Source organism: Megalopta genalis, unplaced genomic scaffold (genome assembly GCF_051020955.1).
Source record: "Megalopta genalis isolate 19385.01 unplaced genomic scaffold, iyMegGena1_principal scaffold0165, whole genome shotgun sequence".
Classification (NCBI taxonomy): Eukaryota; Metazoa; Arthropoda; class Insecta; order Hymenoptera; family Halictidae; genus Megalopta; species Megalopta genalis.
This window is the reverse complement of record NW_027476234.1, coordinates 197,490-215,226: the sequence shown is the minus strand read 5'-3', so window position 1 is coordinate 215,226 and position 17,737 is coordinate 197,490. Positions and strand designations below refer to the sequence as shown.

Genomic DNA, 17,737 nt, shown 5'->3' with positions numbered 1-17,737 from the left:
ACTCTATTTTTATGCGGGTACGTTTATGTGGTAGCCAGTAATTTTCATGACGTTGTAATGACCAGAACTATAATTCTAGGCAATCATAGGTCTGTTGAAGCTGGTGATACTTCTGATTCTAACCGCATTCCTGTTCTCTCTCGCTGCCGTAACACGGTTGATGGAGCTGACTGTCATCGTAATGTATCCGGTGCCCATTTTCGTGCTCAGACTATTTTCGAGAGTAGTCGTGAGTACATGTATAAAGGCAAATCTTACTTTCTGAAACATTCGCTCTTCCCATAAATCATCTTAATATTATGCTAATTTCTTAACATAACATTGGCTATTAACTTTTTAGTTACTCTAACAAGTAATTTACGTGGTCAGCATTAGTAAAATTAAGAAATTATTAATCACTGTCTCGAAACCATTTTTATGCAAAATAATCGAATATTCTTGGTAGTTGATTGTGATAATTTTTCAGCATTTTGCTAGTGGTTTTTCGGTTGATTTAGTAACTTCTGCGGTCGTCGTTAAAAAATTTAATATAAATTATATTATTCATAATCACTAAACCATTTTTATGCAAACTTCTGGTCAAAATATTTTAAAAGTTGATGGACAATTTTGTCGTGCCTCGCTAGTGACTTTTCAGTTTACCTAGTAACTTCTGTGATCGACGTTAATAAAGTAAATAATAAAATGAATTGCACACTACGAACGTGGTCCAAAAGTATCAATAACGTCGGGGTAATTATACATACTCGATCAGCAACAAGCGGTCCGAAAGCGTTCGTTGCTCGCTTTTTATTTAAACATTCGCGCTGGTGTCGACCCCGTGTATTTTCTCGCGGCATAAGCGCCCAGGAAAATGGAAAACTGTCATCGTGACTGAGGGAAGTCTGGTGAAATATTAGGTTATTACGCGATTTGGTAATCCCATATCGTCCCAGAATCCGTCGCGCGAGTAATTCGGTGAAATTAGATCAGCCATTATGCCGATCCGCAAAATTCCATCTTAAGAGAGATATTTCGGGCATTCGAAGGGATCATTAAACTCTCTAATTGTAAGTCGGCTTCATCAAAAACATCACTGACTTCTAATTTTTCTGAAATTTTAATTTCTATAATATTTTCAGACGCGTTTATAAATTCATTTCAAAAGGACATTCTATTTAAGCGTTTCAAATAAAATGTTTCACTAAAATGTTTAACTAAAATGATCATCTAAAATAATCACACACACACACACACAACTAAAATGTTTACAATTAAATGTTTGAAATGAATCATTCGTCTAAAATGTTTGAAATGTCTTTCTACCCCTAATTCACCCTTTCGGCAATCAACATTTGAAGCTTCAACCCTCAATCCCCCGATTTATATTAAAAGGGAAGTACAACATGAACTTACATAATAAAGATATGTAAGTATCTGCGAGCTTCCGAAAATTATGTGAATTTTCCACCCCAAAATTCGTCCCTACTGTAAATTAGATGTACAACACCGCCCCGCAACCAGCTGATTTACATTAAAAAGAGGAGAACCCAGCCGAAATTTACATGACATAAATAATATTAGTATCAACAAACTTTCCAAAATAATACAAACTGCCAACTTTGCACCCCAAACTCACCCCTTTGGGTAACTTGTGTACAAGAGGGGAACCTCGAACCCTTGCTTACAGAATACGTGTAGACAAGAAAATATTATCAGAGCGCAGGGAGTGTCTTAGAATAATCTTAACTGTCAATTTTGCACCTCAAAATCACCCTTTCAATAGTTGATATCTTTATCATCAAGCTTCGGCGCCCTGATTCAGAAAATAAAGGAAAGCTAACTTAAATTTATTTAACGTATTTAATAGAAATGTATTAGCAAACCTGGTCTAAGTCGATTTTATAAAAATACGTCGGCATGCAGAAATATTCCGGAATGATTGTAAATGTTCACTTTGCCCACGATCAATCGGTCATTAACCCTCGACCATTCCATTCACATCGAAAAGGGAAGCCGGACCTTTATTGACTGAAATCAGCATTCGTGAATATTTCACAGTAATTTAAAATACTCACCTTACACCCCAAATTTACTTCAGCAGTAACTAATACACGTCAGTCATTAACCCTGGACCTTTAAATTTATAAGGAAATGGAGTTCTAGCTTAAATCTATTGACAAAAATAAATCAATACTCATCAATATTTCGAAATTATTTTAAATATTAACTATGCACTCCGAATTCACCCCTTCAGTAATTATCACCTTGGTCAACAACCCTTAATTTACATTAGAAAGAAAATCTAGCCAAAATCTATTTATTGAATACATAGGAGCATGTAGACATAAGCAGAAGTGTAACTTAATATTTAAATTAAAATTAAAAAAATTAAAATTTTGAGATTTAAATAATTGAAACTTTGTAATACAAATTCAATTCTTTAGTAATTGATATATTGGAACTCAAGTTCCAACCCTTTAATTTACATTATCCTAAATTTATTCACTAAGTATACATATGTATATCAGCGCAAATAGTATTCTAAATCTTTTCGTCCCTCTCTAAAACCCAAATGAAAAATAACATTTTATTTGCATAATAAATATTTTTTTTATCATTTGCAATAATAAATAAATAATTTGTCGAATTATTTGAATGATTTTTTAATGAAATAAAAAATTTTATTATTACTAGCAATATAAAATATCAATTCAATTTGCAATCTTTTTTTTTCACTACACCCCGAACCCTCCATTTCATACGCCATCCACCAAGCTCCATAAAAACCCGTCCACCTAACCTAAACCTTCGACCCTAAAATCCGCAAGAAAAAAAATCGTGACCACTTCCGTCTGCGAGAAATCTTTGCTATCGATGGGCGAACGACTTTTCCAACGGAATTTTTCGGGGACCGAGCGATCTCAGCGACTCTGCGAGATATCTGGAAGCGGCTTACGCAAAAGATCGGCATCGTTCGTTGCCCGGAGCACGAAGGCCAGGAAAATATTTTTCTGGCGTCGATTTTCACGGTCGGGGCACGATCCTCCAATTCATTTCACTGGGTTAGGTCGCGGAGGCTTGAGACTGCATTCTTCCAGTTCACCCACCTCCCCATTTTTTCGTCGACGAAATAAGGGACCCGATAGGAGCCGCGCCAGAAATGGCGGTTAGAGTGTGCGATGGGATCGGCGAGAGTGTGGAGGGGAGAATTTTTGTATTCCGACGTTTGCACGTTCCTTCGACAGATGACACCCGACGCCACACGTCGCACTTTTCGCTCAAAGAGTTGGCCACAATCCACAACTTCGTGCGACTTTTATGAAAATCGGTGTTTTCATGTTTTCGAGGTTTCCTGAATTTGAATGCGCTGTCGATACGAAATGCGACACCAGACGCTATCGACGTACACAAGCATTGTTTCGAACTTATTTTTCGTAGATGTTAATTTTAGTTGAACATTTTATTTTGAACACTTCATTTTAAACATATTGGTTGTGAATACTTTATTTTACACATTTTAGTTGAACATTTTATTTTAAGCATGTTTATCGAACAGTTTGTTTGAACATTTTATTCTAAACATTTTAGTTGTACATTTTACTTTATATATTTTCATTGACCAAGTACTTATTTTTTGTGGATGTCAATATTTTTCTATTTTAGCTACAATATTTGCCTACGATTTTTTACTACAATTATATGATTGGAATATAAAATTTCATACGACGATCTTCGTGTTAAGTAATTTTTGTATTTAATTGTGATAAAAATGTTTACTTAACCAATTTTTTTTAAATAATATTATAGGTCACGTAGTACAAATATATTGTCTAAAGTAGTAATAAAGAATATTATCAGTTATGAACAATATGATTATAGACAATGTAATAAGAAAAACATAATCAATTATAAATATTGTTTAAATTATTGTTACATATGTATTGTTAACTAGGGATATGTCTTTTTCTATCGCTCCATTGTGTGGTTTTCGTATGTACAACAGATCCGACGTCCATTTTTTCGGTTTTTTTTCGTAATCCGCTTGATATTTGTATCTGAAAAAAAGATACTACTCCTGAGGACTACTCCTGTTTCCAGCACACTTTTATACAACACTCTGTATATTGTTACCGATATTCTTGTAGAGCATCGAAAGACAAATGCAACGAGTATAATGAATATATACAGTGACTCGCATTAATATTCGGACACGATATTGATACAAGAACAATTGCTCCTTTTTATTGTTTATGATAGTATTATTGAATCAATTGTTTTCTCATACAAAGTAAGTAGAAACATAAATTTTGTTTATTTATTGCACATGTTCTTTTGTATAATAAGCGATGAACAAGATTGTGAGGAAATTTAACGTCACAAAAATATTCGGACAGTGAATGAATTACATTAATTTTATATAAAATGAAAATCTTTTTAATCACGTTATCATAATATTAATATTTTGTCGGTTGACCCTTTTGTTTTATTACTTCATGTAATCGCTTGGGCATGTTACAGATGACTTTATTTAAATAATCCGACGAAATTCGTTTCCATTCGTCTAACAAACGTTGTTTTATCTTTGTTGTTGTCTTTGTAAGTATTGTACGAATTTTGTGGTCCAGTTGATCCCATAAATTTTTAATTGGATTTAAATCAGGCGATTGAGGAGAAGGATGCAGTACTTTTGGACAATTGTTTAACAAATATTCCTGTACAATTCTGACCTTGTGTTTAGGATCACTGTCCTAATAAAACTTAAAACTGTACGTACACCCATATTTATAACACTTGTAATTAAATTTTCTTTAAAAAATGTCCAAATATTTCATTTTATCCATAATACCATCGATAAAAACTAGTTCACCTATACCTACGGACTGTCCGATTATTTTTGTGACGTTAAATTTCGTCACTATCTTGTTTATCGCTTATTATACAAAAGGACATGTGCAATAAATAAACAAAATTTATGTTTCTACTTACTTTAAGGAGTGCTTTATTATATGAGAAAACAATTGATTCAATAATATTGTTGCGAATTACTGCATTTCTTTCGCGTCGCGGCATTTTATTTACAATAAAGTACATAAACTATAATACAACTCAATTCAATTATGTTTGAGATCTTTGGACCGCTCGACGGTCCGATCCCGACTCTTCGATTGTCCGTTGATAACACACCTCCGTGGCAACCCCTCTCTTCTATTATTCTTTAAGGAGGTGTTCACAACAGGGCTGTTTCACATTACAGCCACTTGATTTGGACAAGTCGCCGTAACAATATTATCATAAACATTAAAAAAGAGATATAATTCTTGTAACAATATCGTGTCCGAAACATTAAGTAATCAACTTTCAAACGCAAACATATCGAGGTTAAACAATCGAAAGTATTCAATCATTATACTTGTTGGATTCGTTTCTTCGCCCTTCATCAAAACACGTACGATTCTATTTAAAATTAAACGAAAATAATTTATCAAAAATATTTAAGTTCCTCTGCTTTCAGACGCTACTATCTCAGGATTAAATGACCACAATACTACTCGTCTTATCATGCTCTTGTTACGAGCCGAGGGCCAGGCAGTTTGGGTGGCCGGAGGTTGCATGTAATTGGAATTTTTGGATGAGGTGCGTAGACCAGCCGATGTTTATTTCGACACGGGTAGCTACCTTTAAAATTAGGATAAGGTGTTTGGAGAAATTGATATTAGGGTTAGAAAAGAAATAAAGATATACCTCGAGCGGTTAAGATATATCTTGGTGGGTTATACCAACTACTGGTTTGAAACAGGAGGTGGAAATGATTAAACTTGAAACCAAAGAAAACTGGTAAAAACTAAATTATTACGCGTTGGGTTTTACAACTGTAAGTAAGTTTTCGCGGAAGAAGAATTGAAACTCGATGTTACTAATGTTTCCGCGTCGACGAATGACTCGAAACTAGCCCAATTCCCGGTCGCGTTTGGGCCCTTTATATAGTCAGTTTTTCTGTGGAAAAATGGTAGTGGGGATGATCCTATGTGGTCCGACTCCAGAAATGTTCGTCGTCGTACTCTCTCGGAGGTACTCGACTCGCGATATACAAATGAATCCCCGGCTGGCTGGCGCCAGCCTGGCGTATGCCTTCAGGAGGGAATATAAAAAATTCGTGGGAAGATTCTCCGTACGTTACACTCTAAAAGGCTCTTGAAAGCAAGCTACGAAATTCTTTTATTTCCGAATACCATAATCTGCGAAGCTTCAGAAAATCGGGTCTGCTTTATTCTACGTCCACCGAGATGGATATCCGGCGATCGTAATCCGCCGTTCGCAGAAGTCAGGAGACCAGAAACATAAAAACAACCGTGTCGCTGAAATTTCGCAACTCCATGTATCGGATTAACCGTCGGAAGACGGTTTCGATGGTCGCGGGCAACGTCTTACGACCGTTAGTCTATACGTACTCCGAATATCGCTTTCCGGCAAATTTTTTTGGGGGGGGGGGGATAGTACTGCTATGCTCCATAAGGTACGGAAGAAAGCGGTGGAGGGGGACGGAACTAAAGGAAACCAGAAATCCTGCTGGATGATTGGCTTCTATCTTCAGTACGATCGGGTCGCGCCGTTTATTTACAACACAGAGGCAACCTTTAGCGAACACCAACGACGACCCCCCACCCCACCCCGATCCAGCACCTAAAGGTGTCGGTGATGCAGCCACGTAGTGTTTGCACTCGTGGTTGGAGTGGCGAAAGCGACGATTCGTTACCGGGAAACACGCGAGTGTCGATCGAGTTTTCCTTCTTCGGTTTCGGCGGCGCTGTTGGTGCGGCGAGTTTATTGGAAATTTGTGGCGACGGCGGGGAATATCAATTTTGGTGGGACGTGACTGGGAACAGGTTTTTGGCAGCGTTAAAAGGAACGCATTGAAATTGCGTATCGCTTCTAACGGTTAAGATTCGAATTAAAAAATGCGATCAATTACGAAGAATATTATTTTTGGTTTATGGACCGTCGAGGTCATTTCAACCCGTGGCGTTTGGATCATTGCTTAACACGTTCGCCCGCAGCATAAAGAACGTCATATTAATGTTCTGAATATAATTATTTAAAATTATAGCACATAGCATGATATTTAGAGAATTGATGCCTTCACTTTGGCGGCATTTTCATCATGTCGCGTAAGATGATACAATGTATTTAATGCAATAAATACAATAAATATAACTATGCTGATAGCGAACGTAACATAATTTAATTACTCAGCTTTTGGCAATTATGTAAAATACTAGAAATAGTATTTAATGTATTACATTATATTATATATAATGTACAGTTTTTAGTATGATATACAGTATAAATGTATTTAATTATACTATATAATACACGATATAATAATTTAGTATAATATACAGTATAATATATATATATATATATACATAATTATAATTATATATTATAAAATATAAAAAATGTTAATTTAATAATATTTTATTAATTATATATATATATTTATATATAAAATATATATAATTAATAATATTATCAAATTTACATTTTTTATATTTTTTTATTGCTGCAGCATTTAATACATTATTACCGTATTAAATTATGCATTAACCTAATAAGAATGGTTTAGTACGATTACATTGTGTATAATGTTATTGATCCTGGAATTCCTAATAAATTAAACATTATTTAAAATCATGGAAATTTGAGTTCCTCGTTGTATTATTCAAATATTTTAATGATGCAACAATCTAGTTATCGTTATTTATGCGATAGTAATTATTGATATCTAAATTCCTCATAAATGTGATATCAATAAATAATCATTGTACGTCATATAACAAACATTGTTAAAAAGAACAATATGAGACAATTTTAAACAATATCATATGAAAATATAACATTGAGCATCATATATCCCATAAATTTAATATAAAATTCGTATCGATGTTATTATAATTCCGTTCAATATTATTGGAGCTTTAATACCTGAACAAAAAATATTATTTAATAGCATGAGAGTTGAAGTTCTGTACAAAAAATATTATTAAATTATTATTATATATGTTATTATATATATTAAAATATTATATTCTCGAACTTAAAATTCATATTATCCTAACATTAATTAGTGTCGTTAAAATTCAAATTGCTGTTAAATTGACATAAACTAATATGATGAGAGGTATTATTGTTTCCTGTTGTCGAAATATAAATTTCTTATAAGCTAATATTGATTTCGTGAGAGACTGGATGTGGTTTGTGGTGAGTGGACGGTGACAAGGTGACTATGTACATATAATATTATACGATATTGGCTGTAATGTAATTAGAACTCGCCATTTGTGATTGTGATTGGAGTATGATGAATATTGTAATGCGACTGTAATTACATGCTATTAGGAGAAGATGATTGATTAAAACCATCAACCCAATTATATGTATATTAAATATAGAAAATAGTATAATACACACACAATAATTTTTTTTTTGTTAAGTTACACAATTTTGCTTCGTGTAATGTTTAAAAGTGTAAAATGATGATAACGAAAATTTTATCATTTATAATATTGTTTGTTATATTCCCCGCCTATTTTATATCTTCTACACTTTCTAAAATTTTTGGTATTTCTATATTTGATCATTGGTAATTAGTTATTAATTTTATTTGTCATTTATATTAGTACTACCACGATTTACAGCGGGTATTTTTTATAGTTTTCCCCCAGTTTACATATCTTACAATTTTTAAATTTCTAGTACTTGTATATTTGACTATTGCATTTTCTGTAGACTCTATATTTTTCGTAATCACAACTTACACCGGTCTTTTTTTATAGTTTTCCCCTATTTTGCATCTTTCATAATTTTTAAATTTTTAGTTCTTGTGTATTTGACTATTCCATTTACGTAGTTTCTATATTTTAGTGTTTCTATATTCGCCAGTTGCATTTTAGTGGTTTCTATGGCTTTAGTATTTCTATATTTGATTATTACATTCGTGCAGTTTTTATATTTTTAATATTTCTTTATTTATTATGTATACTCTATTTATATTGTTTATACATATAGCCAAATATAAAAATACTAAAATGTAGAAGCTACATGAATTCAAAAATTCAGTAAATTTTATATTTGTTGTATATTAATAATCTATATTATAATATAATAATATAATAAATATAATATATATAGTAATATATAATAAATAGTATCCATATTTGAATATATCTACATTTGATTACTGAATTTATATAGTTTCTACATTTTACTATCTTTATATTTGATTATTGTATTTCGTCAAGTTTCTAATATTTCTATCATTTTCTTCTTAATTGTATTTTGCATGTATCGGAATTCTTCCATGTATTACAACGATTCTTACAATCATTGAGCTTCTGCTGTGATTTTTTAATGTATAGTATTTCTACAGTCGACGACATTTATCATTTGATGGATCGTGCGAAATCATTCGGCTCGAATTCACATTTAACTAAACTCGAATAGCGGAATTATGTTTGATGCGAGATTTTCGCGGAAAATTTTGCGAAACTCTCAACGGTATTGATCGACGAGAAAGAGAATGATCGACTTTCGAGTTCACGTCGTATTTGTTGCATAGGGGATTATGGATTTGATGGATTGATAATGAGCCAGCTATCAGCGCAAGGATTATTTCGTACTGGTTTCGTGAATGTTTGATAAGCTTCGATTAGGCCACTGATTTTACATGTCTATATAAAATATACATTTGTTGTTGTAATAATCTCTGTGCAATTCGTCAGGAGAAATTCATTATCGAACGTATTCTCCTTTTAATAATTGGGAACCATTTTAATGAAATTTGTTCATAATAATAATAATAATTATTATTATTTCCTCTGCAGTTCGATGAAAATTAACGAGAGAAAATCACCTTCTATAAACAAATACAACCGCGTATTATTCTTACGATTATTTCAACATTCATTTAAATTGAATTTATGTGTAATGATAATTAAATATTACATTGGTTGAAGTTACGTGAAAATCAAGAACAGAAAACATTTTCCATAAATAAATATATTTATTTTAATTATAATATTTATTTTAGTTACGAACTTATATGAAATAATTATTAAAACCTATTTTCAAAGAAGTTTCATGAAGATCGTGGAGAATAAAATCATTAGTAATAAATGGATATGTACACGTACATTTTTGTTAAAGATTGTCTCAATGTTTATTTAATTTTCAAATCATTCATAATTGATAATTATTTCATTGGTAATTAAGTAGAAATCTTCAGAATTAAAGTTTTCTTGTACATATATACATAAATATAAAGTTAAAAAAATTGTGTCTAAAAATATAGCAGTAATTTTCTTTCGAAAAGAAAACTTTCGAAATTATAATTAATATTGCTTGGTCATCTCTCGGCTCGCTAATGTGCTTCAATAATCAAACACAGCTATAATTCCCAAGAGTTCCATGCCATAATTATCACGTTCGAAAATTCAATTATTGTATAATATGAGAATCAATTCTATTTAGTATTTCACGAAACCGAAATATGGATGTATATAAATTCCATAATTGATATACAAGGAAATTCATTTATTTAATAACGAGAAAGCTACGTATTTAGTGTATCACGAATGAAAACAATAATTGAAACAATTTTTAATTAGTTATATAATATTTTCGGGATTATTTTTATTAAAATTGTATAATTGATATAACTGCGGAATCGAATGATGCGAGAGAAGTGAAAATCAATGTATTCAATGATCGGCTGATGATTGAGAAGTGAGAGGCGATTGAGATTGTTATTTACATATGTCGAGAATATAGTGCGTGAAATTAGCGTAAATATTCGCGTGTATATTTTAATTTTTTGTACAATCAATTGACAATATAAATTGATGAAATTTGATTATCAACAGTATACAACAACTCTGAAAATTCTTCGACATTTTGCTTTTATTGAAATTCCTTAATAACATATCATTTAATATCATCGAAATTCAAATTGCTGTAAATTTTCGCATTAGCATTGCTGAAATTAAAATTCGTATTAATCTAACATTAACTGGTGTCGTTCAAATTGTAATTGCTATAAAATTAACATAAGCTATGTGGTCTGGCTAGAACTTACTATTGTTATAATTTATATTATTTACCATTATAAATTGATAAAATATGATTATCAACAATGTTGAACAATATAAAATTCTTATGATATTTCAATTTTTATTTTAAATTTCGTTCGAAGAATCGCTGTTCCTGTCAACAACCAAACTTCGTCTGAGGAATAATTACCCTTCCACAAAATTCAACTATTCCGATCCCTTCATTATAAAGTTTTTAATATTCGTATAGCCTCGGGCTATTTATAAATTCCTCGGAGAAAAAATTTTACAGATTCTCCGACGTAATTAACCCCTTGAAATACGATTTCTTTCATTGTCATGTTGATTAGCATACTCTGTCGTTAATAAATTCTACACGAGACAGAAAATTTATATTTGTTACATTATATGACTGCATTGTTTTAAATGACAACATATTCAATTTTTATTGTAACATATTTTTGAATATTTAGTACATATCGAATATATATCATTCGAGCAAGGAGGGGATAGTTTTACCCTTAAAAATATAAACGAAGGAAAGAAATTCAATTTTTTAATATCTTTAAATTTTTATCTTAAATTTTTTTAATATCTGGTGCAATTTTAAAAATATGGAAGTTCTATCTCAAAGAAAATAAAAAGGGGTGCAAAATCTAATTTTCGCTGGAAGTAATTTCTTAATATCCAATAAAATTGTAGAAATAATTATGCAGAGAGGGAAACATCTACAAGATACCACATTCATTCAGGGGGTAGTTTCGTACTACGAAAAATAAAAAGGGATGAAACATTTAATTTTCACTGCAAATATTTTATTAATATACGGTAAAATTTTAGAAATAAACATGGAGATAGGTAATATCTAGACGTCGTTATTAAGGCGGTAGTTTCACCCTGAAGAAAGTAAGGAAGGCATGAAAAATTTAATTTATGTTATAAACAGCTTTTTAATGTCATGAGAATTTTGATAACATATACAAAAATAGGGTAACATCTACATATCGCAATTAAAAAGGGGCTGTTCCGCTCTAAAAAAAAATAGGTAAAGGGGATAAAAAGTTCAAATTTTATTATACGCATTATTTTAATACCTGATAAATTTGCAAAATATACAAGAAAATGGGATAACATCAGGATGTCGTTGTTAAAGGGGCAGTTTCACCGTGCAGAAAATAAAAAGGGGATGAAAATTTTTTGTTCAGGAGCAATTAAAATTATGAAATAAAATTGTCCGACATTCATAATTTCGACATAAAAATCATCGAAAAATCGTAAATTATCCGTCGCGACGCGTGCTCACGAGCCAGAATCAGCGTAATCGTTTAACTCCTGCGAAATTTGCCCTAATCGCGATCATCTGAAGCTGTAGTGACTCCGTGTCATTGTTACAAGTGCGCCAACGATATTTCACCAAATTCTGATTCGCTGGATCAACCGAAACTTGCTGGACCAATTGAATTTCGGCGGCCGGGGGTGGCCAGCCGCCTTCGTAAAGGTCGCGCGAACATGATAATCACATTTCCGACTCAGCGCGAATATTTTTGGCTCTACGCACGGCCGGCACTACACCATAAATCGCACGAAACGAAAAATGGTTCGATGGAACTCGAGCGATAAGCGAAAATGAAACTTTGTTGGTCATTTTTCAAATTCGCGTGCTTCTGATAAGTTCGAAACGTTTCTCCGGCGTATGAAATCACCGTGATTCTGTGGAACGAAGTATTCCCTTTCCAACGAATCCAAGAACGTTGATCTGCGATACTTTGTTGCAAATTTATAGCAGTTTTGAAAAAAAGTATACAAGATTAATGTGATTTCTGAGGTCGTGGAATTCTAGGCGAACATTTTTCGAAATTCAGAATACCATAACTTCGTTAAAAAATATCGTAGGGTGGTGTTTTTCTACTCATTTTAGAAGTCCAATTTCCCAGTTTCGTAGCATCTTAATTCTCCTGTTTTATAAATTTTATTTCGTTAATACCCTGCACTGTAAATAAAAATGGTTCCGTCCTGTCGATTTCTCATATTCGCATAGATCTGAGTGGTTCAAAAAATTGTTTGGCAAACGCAATCACAATTATTTTAACGAACGAAGTCTCCCCTTTCGAATGAGCCCGAAAGTATTGATCTATGATTTTTGTTTGCCATCGTATAGCACCTTGGATTCTCTTCCGAATGAAATTCTGAAATTCAAAATACCGTAACTTTGTTAACAAAAAAAACTGTAGAATGGTGTTCTTAGATACATTTCAAAGGGTGAAATCTTCGCTTTCGCGCCGTTTGGATTATTTAGTATTAGTGCCCGATCGCGAGTGCCTGATCTCCGTTCCTTCATGAAGTGGCTGAAACGACGAGAAACGTGGCAGAAAAGTATAAATTTCATTGTTTTGTTTCTACACTTTTCATTGATAAGTGTTACATCGACGAGATTGCATAGCGAATATATTTTGGCCAATTGGTGTTATTTCAATCATTTCGATGATAATTTTAATGACAATAATTTCAAGGATAATAATTTCAAAGATAATAATTTCGAGAATTATATTTCCAAAGACAACAATTTCGGAGACAACACTTTCTAGAATAACAATTACAAAGATAGTAATTTCTAGGATAACAATTTCAAAAATAATAATTTCTAGAATAATTTCTGGGATAATTTCGAAGGTAATAATTTCGAAGATAGTAATTTCGAAGATAATGATTTCGAAGATATCAATGTCGAAGATAACAATTTTGAAGATAACAATTTCGAAAATGATAATTTCAGAATTAATAATTTCAAAGATGATAATTTCGAAGATAATAATTGACAATTTCGGTCGAAATTATAGAAATCCTGTTAAATACAAGCAAATACTAAATAAAATATAATTTTCTTGACATTGCGATATCTTCTGAACCGTCGATTAGTTCTTTATTTTCTTGGCTACAACAGTGAAGTCACGATGCTCCTTCCCTATTCTCTTGCGGAACGATACGTCACTATAACGAAAGCCCCTGTAATTAATCCTTTCCAAGACCTTTAAGCGGCACCTCCTCGCGATGATCTGCGCGTAATTGGAAGTCATGATTGCAGTCACTAACTTCGGTATGCTCAGAAAATTATGGATCACGCTATTAATTCCAGTGTCAGATATCGGTACTTTCACTTGCTGTCCATTATTCAGCGCATTGGCAACCTCCACGGACACGGACACTAAGCCCTCGCCAATTTTTCGCTGCTGCATCTCCGGCAGCGTAGCCAGGAACATCAACTCCATAATACAATCAATATTATAATATTTGAATAAATTTATCTTGCTGTGTATAGCAATCAGAAAATCTACGTAGCCCCTGACCCGGTGATGTACGCAATTATCCTTGAATCTTTCAAGCCAACTCTTTTGGCAAGGTCGCCAGAGGACCGGGCGATGTCGACGAAACGGTGGGCGCCCACACGGACGTCGCGGGTTAGTTACAGGATCTCTCGGCATCGGATGATCTCTCAATATCTTAATTTTATTGAGAACAACACCAACAACTTCCCCAGTCTTGACGTCGACTGCAACAATGCTGACACCGTCTTTAGCAATTTCCACACAGAGCTCCTCGAGCGCTCTGACGCTACAAGGCGCCGATATCAGATTTACGGCTTTGCAGATGCTCTCGTTGGGGAAAAAGCTTTTCCTTATTACTTGTAATGCTCCCTCCAAAGTATCCTCCGTCAGAGACTCGAACTCGATTTCTCCACCTTCTATGGAGCCCCACTCAATGCAGGATTCAGTATTAGTTCTGGAACTGAACGAAAAGAAACAATTAATTAGTATGCACGTAATATTAAACGGTATATTAAACGACGGAAGCTTTAATCGAATCAAGTTTCCAGAAACGTTTGGAGATACAGTAATGTCTTCCTAACTGACGCTCGGATTACGCACAGAAATGGACAATCTGGGAAGAGGAGACACGATTACTCGAGCCTCGCGGCTCGTTTTTATAGTTATCGGTGAATCGACAACTTTGTAGACGACTCGTTTTTATAAGCGAATAGATTGGAAATATCTATACGCCAGGATTAAACACATTTTTCCGTTCCGAAAAACTTGCAATTTCTCGATCCATCCGTTTCGAATGGCACGATGTTTCAATGCGCATACTTCTAAATTCATAATTTCGAAATTATCTGGTTTCTGTAGTTTCTGATTTTTAAGATTCCAATTCCAATTCAAATCAAATTGACGGTTTTTAAATTCTCTGATTTATAAATTTACAATTTCGAAGTCAGCTGATTTCTATATGATCAAATTTTTAAGATTTCAATTTCTAAATTCTTTGATTTATAAATTCACGATTTTTCAGTTTTCTGAAATTTTAATTGTTATCAACTGGTTTCTAAATGTTCTAGTTCTTACCGTTTCGATTTCTGAATTGTTTGATTTCTGCATTTACGCTTTTTAAGATTTCCGACTCTTAAATTTACAAATTTTTAAATCATCTGCTTCCCAAATTTTCTAAATCTTATCATTTTAATTTCTAAATTCTTTGATTTACAAATTCACGATTTTTAAGTTCTCCGATTTCTATATATATATAAATGTACATTTTTTAAATTATCTAGTATTTAAATTTTCTAATTTTCAAGATTTCAATTTACAAATTTGAATAATCGTATCTCCTCTTCCCGACTTGTCCATCTTCGTGCACTATCCGAGCGTCAATTAGGGAGAATTCTCCGTATCCGGCCAAAATAGAGGTTGACTCATATCTCGATGAAAAATATATTTTATTTATAAATATTTAAATTCGTAAAAATAAATTGTCTTTCTTATAGCCGACACACGGAAAACATTAGTCAAAACAAGTGACTGAAGAATGTTCGCGGAAGAATATAGCAAAAATGTACGTACCATTCCATTTTAGTTCACTAAGAAATTCTCACTATACTTCACTGGGAAAATTAACTGAGAAAATTCGCCGAGGTCTTCGCACTGATCACTGCTGCACTGATCACAGAATGAGTGTTTCCGTTGACATCGGCAGGGTATTTATACTGTCCTTGCTAAAGGACAGAACGTCCTAATCAGCAAAGACGAACAATGACAAAAGGATACTACCCGAAAAAAAATGCGCCAGGTATGAAAACGTCTCCCGTGGAAAATCATTAGCCACCGCGGCCGGCTATCAGGTAAGCACGTGTACCTGCGATGACCGGTCGTGTCATACGGATTTTACAAGGATCGGTTCGTTCGGTTAAATTAAAAGAAAAAGAACAGCGGCGGGTTAGGCCGAGCTAGTGGAAATGAGTCAATTGAAGGAACCATCGTAAACAGGCTCGCACCGAGCCTTGATGAAAATTATGATTTGCAAGGGAAAGCAGAACCTACGGGGACTAATTAGGGCCTGGTTATTTACAGTACCTTTGTTATTCGATATATTTACAGGGTGAAGTTATCGAAAACATGTTCCTACAAAAGTTGTTTAGCATGAAAGGGGGCATTCGATGGTATGAAGAATTTTCCTGCAGGTATAGTGATGCGGGAGATATCCAAGTGGAATTAATGTTTTCAAATGTCATCTTTGTATAGCGATGCCGAGAGATCTGTTACATACGAAAAATATAAGGATATGAAACAGTTATTACATTATGTAACGCCTGTGCATCATGACTATTTCAAAACACCGCCACATAAAGAGAGTAAATAAATAATAACAATATCTTATTTTAAGTTTAACAATATATAAATATATTTAACGTTCAAAATAAGAAACGAGACTCCTATTTTATTTATTGTAATTATTAATAAACAAAATTATATGGATTAATAGAAAATATATTTCGAATGATATTTAAAATTTCATAATTGAAATTAAATGATTATTACAATTGATTAATTATGAAAATGATGTAAGTCCATTTAAAGCCAGCAAACATGTATTACTTTGATTAAATTACATATTGATAAATTAGTAGTATTTTATTTTTTTATACATAATATAACAGCTGTCTGTTGAAACGAACAACGTGATATTATTTCATGTAGTAAAATGATATAAATGCAATGCATATGCGACAAATGAACGCAAGTCGCTAGCTGAAATCTACACATGCATTCGACTGTGCACTAGCAAAAGTCCAGAAAAGCTGTTATTGAAATTAATTTCTCAATGCCATAAATAAAGTTTTTATTTTCAAATAAAACTTTTTTTAATAATCGCTCTATTTGTCATAGCCTGTCATAGCGTATTAGGGATTTCAATTTTGTATCGCGCCTCGGGCACCAGTACGCATTAATCCGCCAATGCTTGGGAGGGCTCTTTATTTCGCCCTTGCTGAAGAACAGAGAACTCGTATTCGTCAAGGACGAACAATGCCGGCGAAAAAGATGCCGGGCGTGAAAATGCCTCGCGAATACAACCCTTGGTCGCCGAGACCGGCCATCAGCTATATGTATACAGTGAGTCCCACTGACATTCGAACACTTCTCAAGGCGCAATTTTAACTTTTTTAAAATTAGAGTAGACGATTTGAATTTTTTTTTAGATCATAGAGGGACCTGTATAATAGACAATGTTTCAATTTTGCTATTACATGCTTGGAATGACAAAAGAAAGTAAAAGTCTCTCGTTGTTTAACTTTCTTATCTGAGGAAGCTATTTTTGATCAC

General features: G+C 33.1%; 1 protein-coding gene across 1 annotated transcript; it reads right to left on the bottom strand.

Moving 5' to 3' along the window:
* Positions 1 to 75: 75 nt before the first annotated feature.
* On the bottom strand, positions 76 to 16,075 carry LOC143262655 (uncharacterized). Its single transcript, XM_076528226.1, has 3 exons — positions 15,980 to 16,075; positions 14,444 to 14,870; positions 76 to 261 (listed from the first exon to the last, which is right to left on the bottom strand). The coding sequence occupies exons 1-3, from the start codon at positions 15,985 to 15,987 to the stop codon at positions 76 to 78; spliced, it is 621 nt and encodes a 206-aa protein (XP_076384341.1). The 5' UTR covers positions 15,988 to 16,075.
* Positions 16,076 to 17,737: the final 1,662 nt, after the last annotated feature.

What these genes read in the sequence shown, in the direction of transcription:
- LOC143262655 (XM_076528226.1), bottom strand. An exon ending in AAAGATTCAAGGATAATTGC is followed by an intron (nt 262 to 14,443) that starts GTACATCACCGG and finishes CGAATGTTTCAG; the next exon opens with AAAGTAAGATTTGCCTTTAT.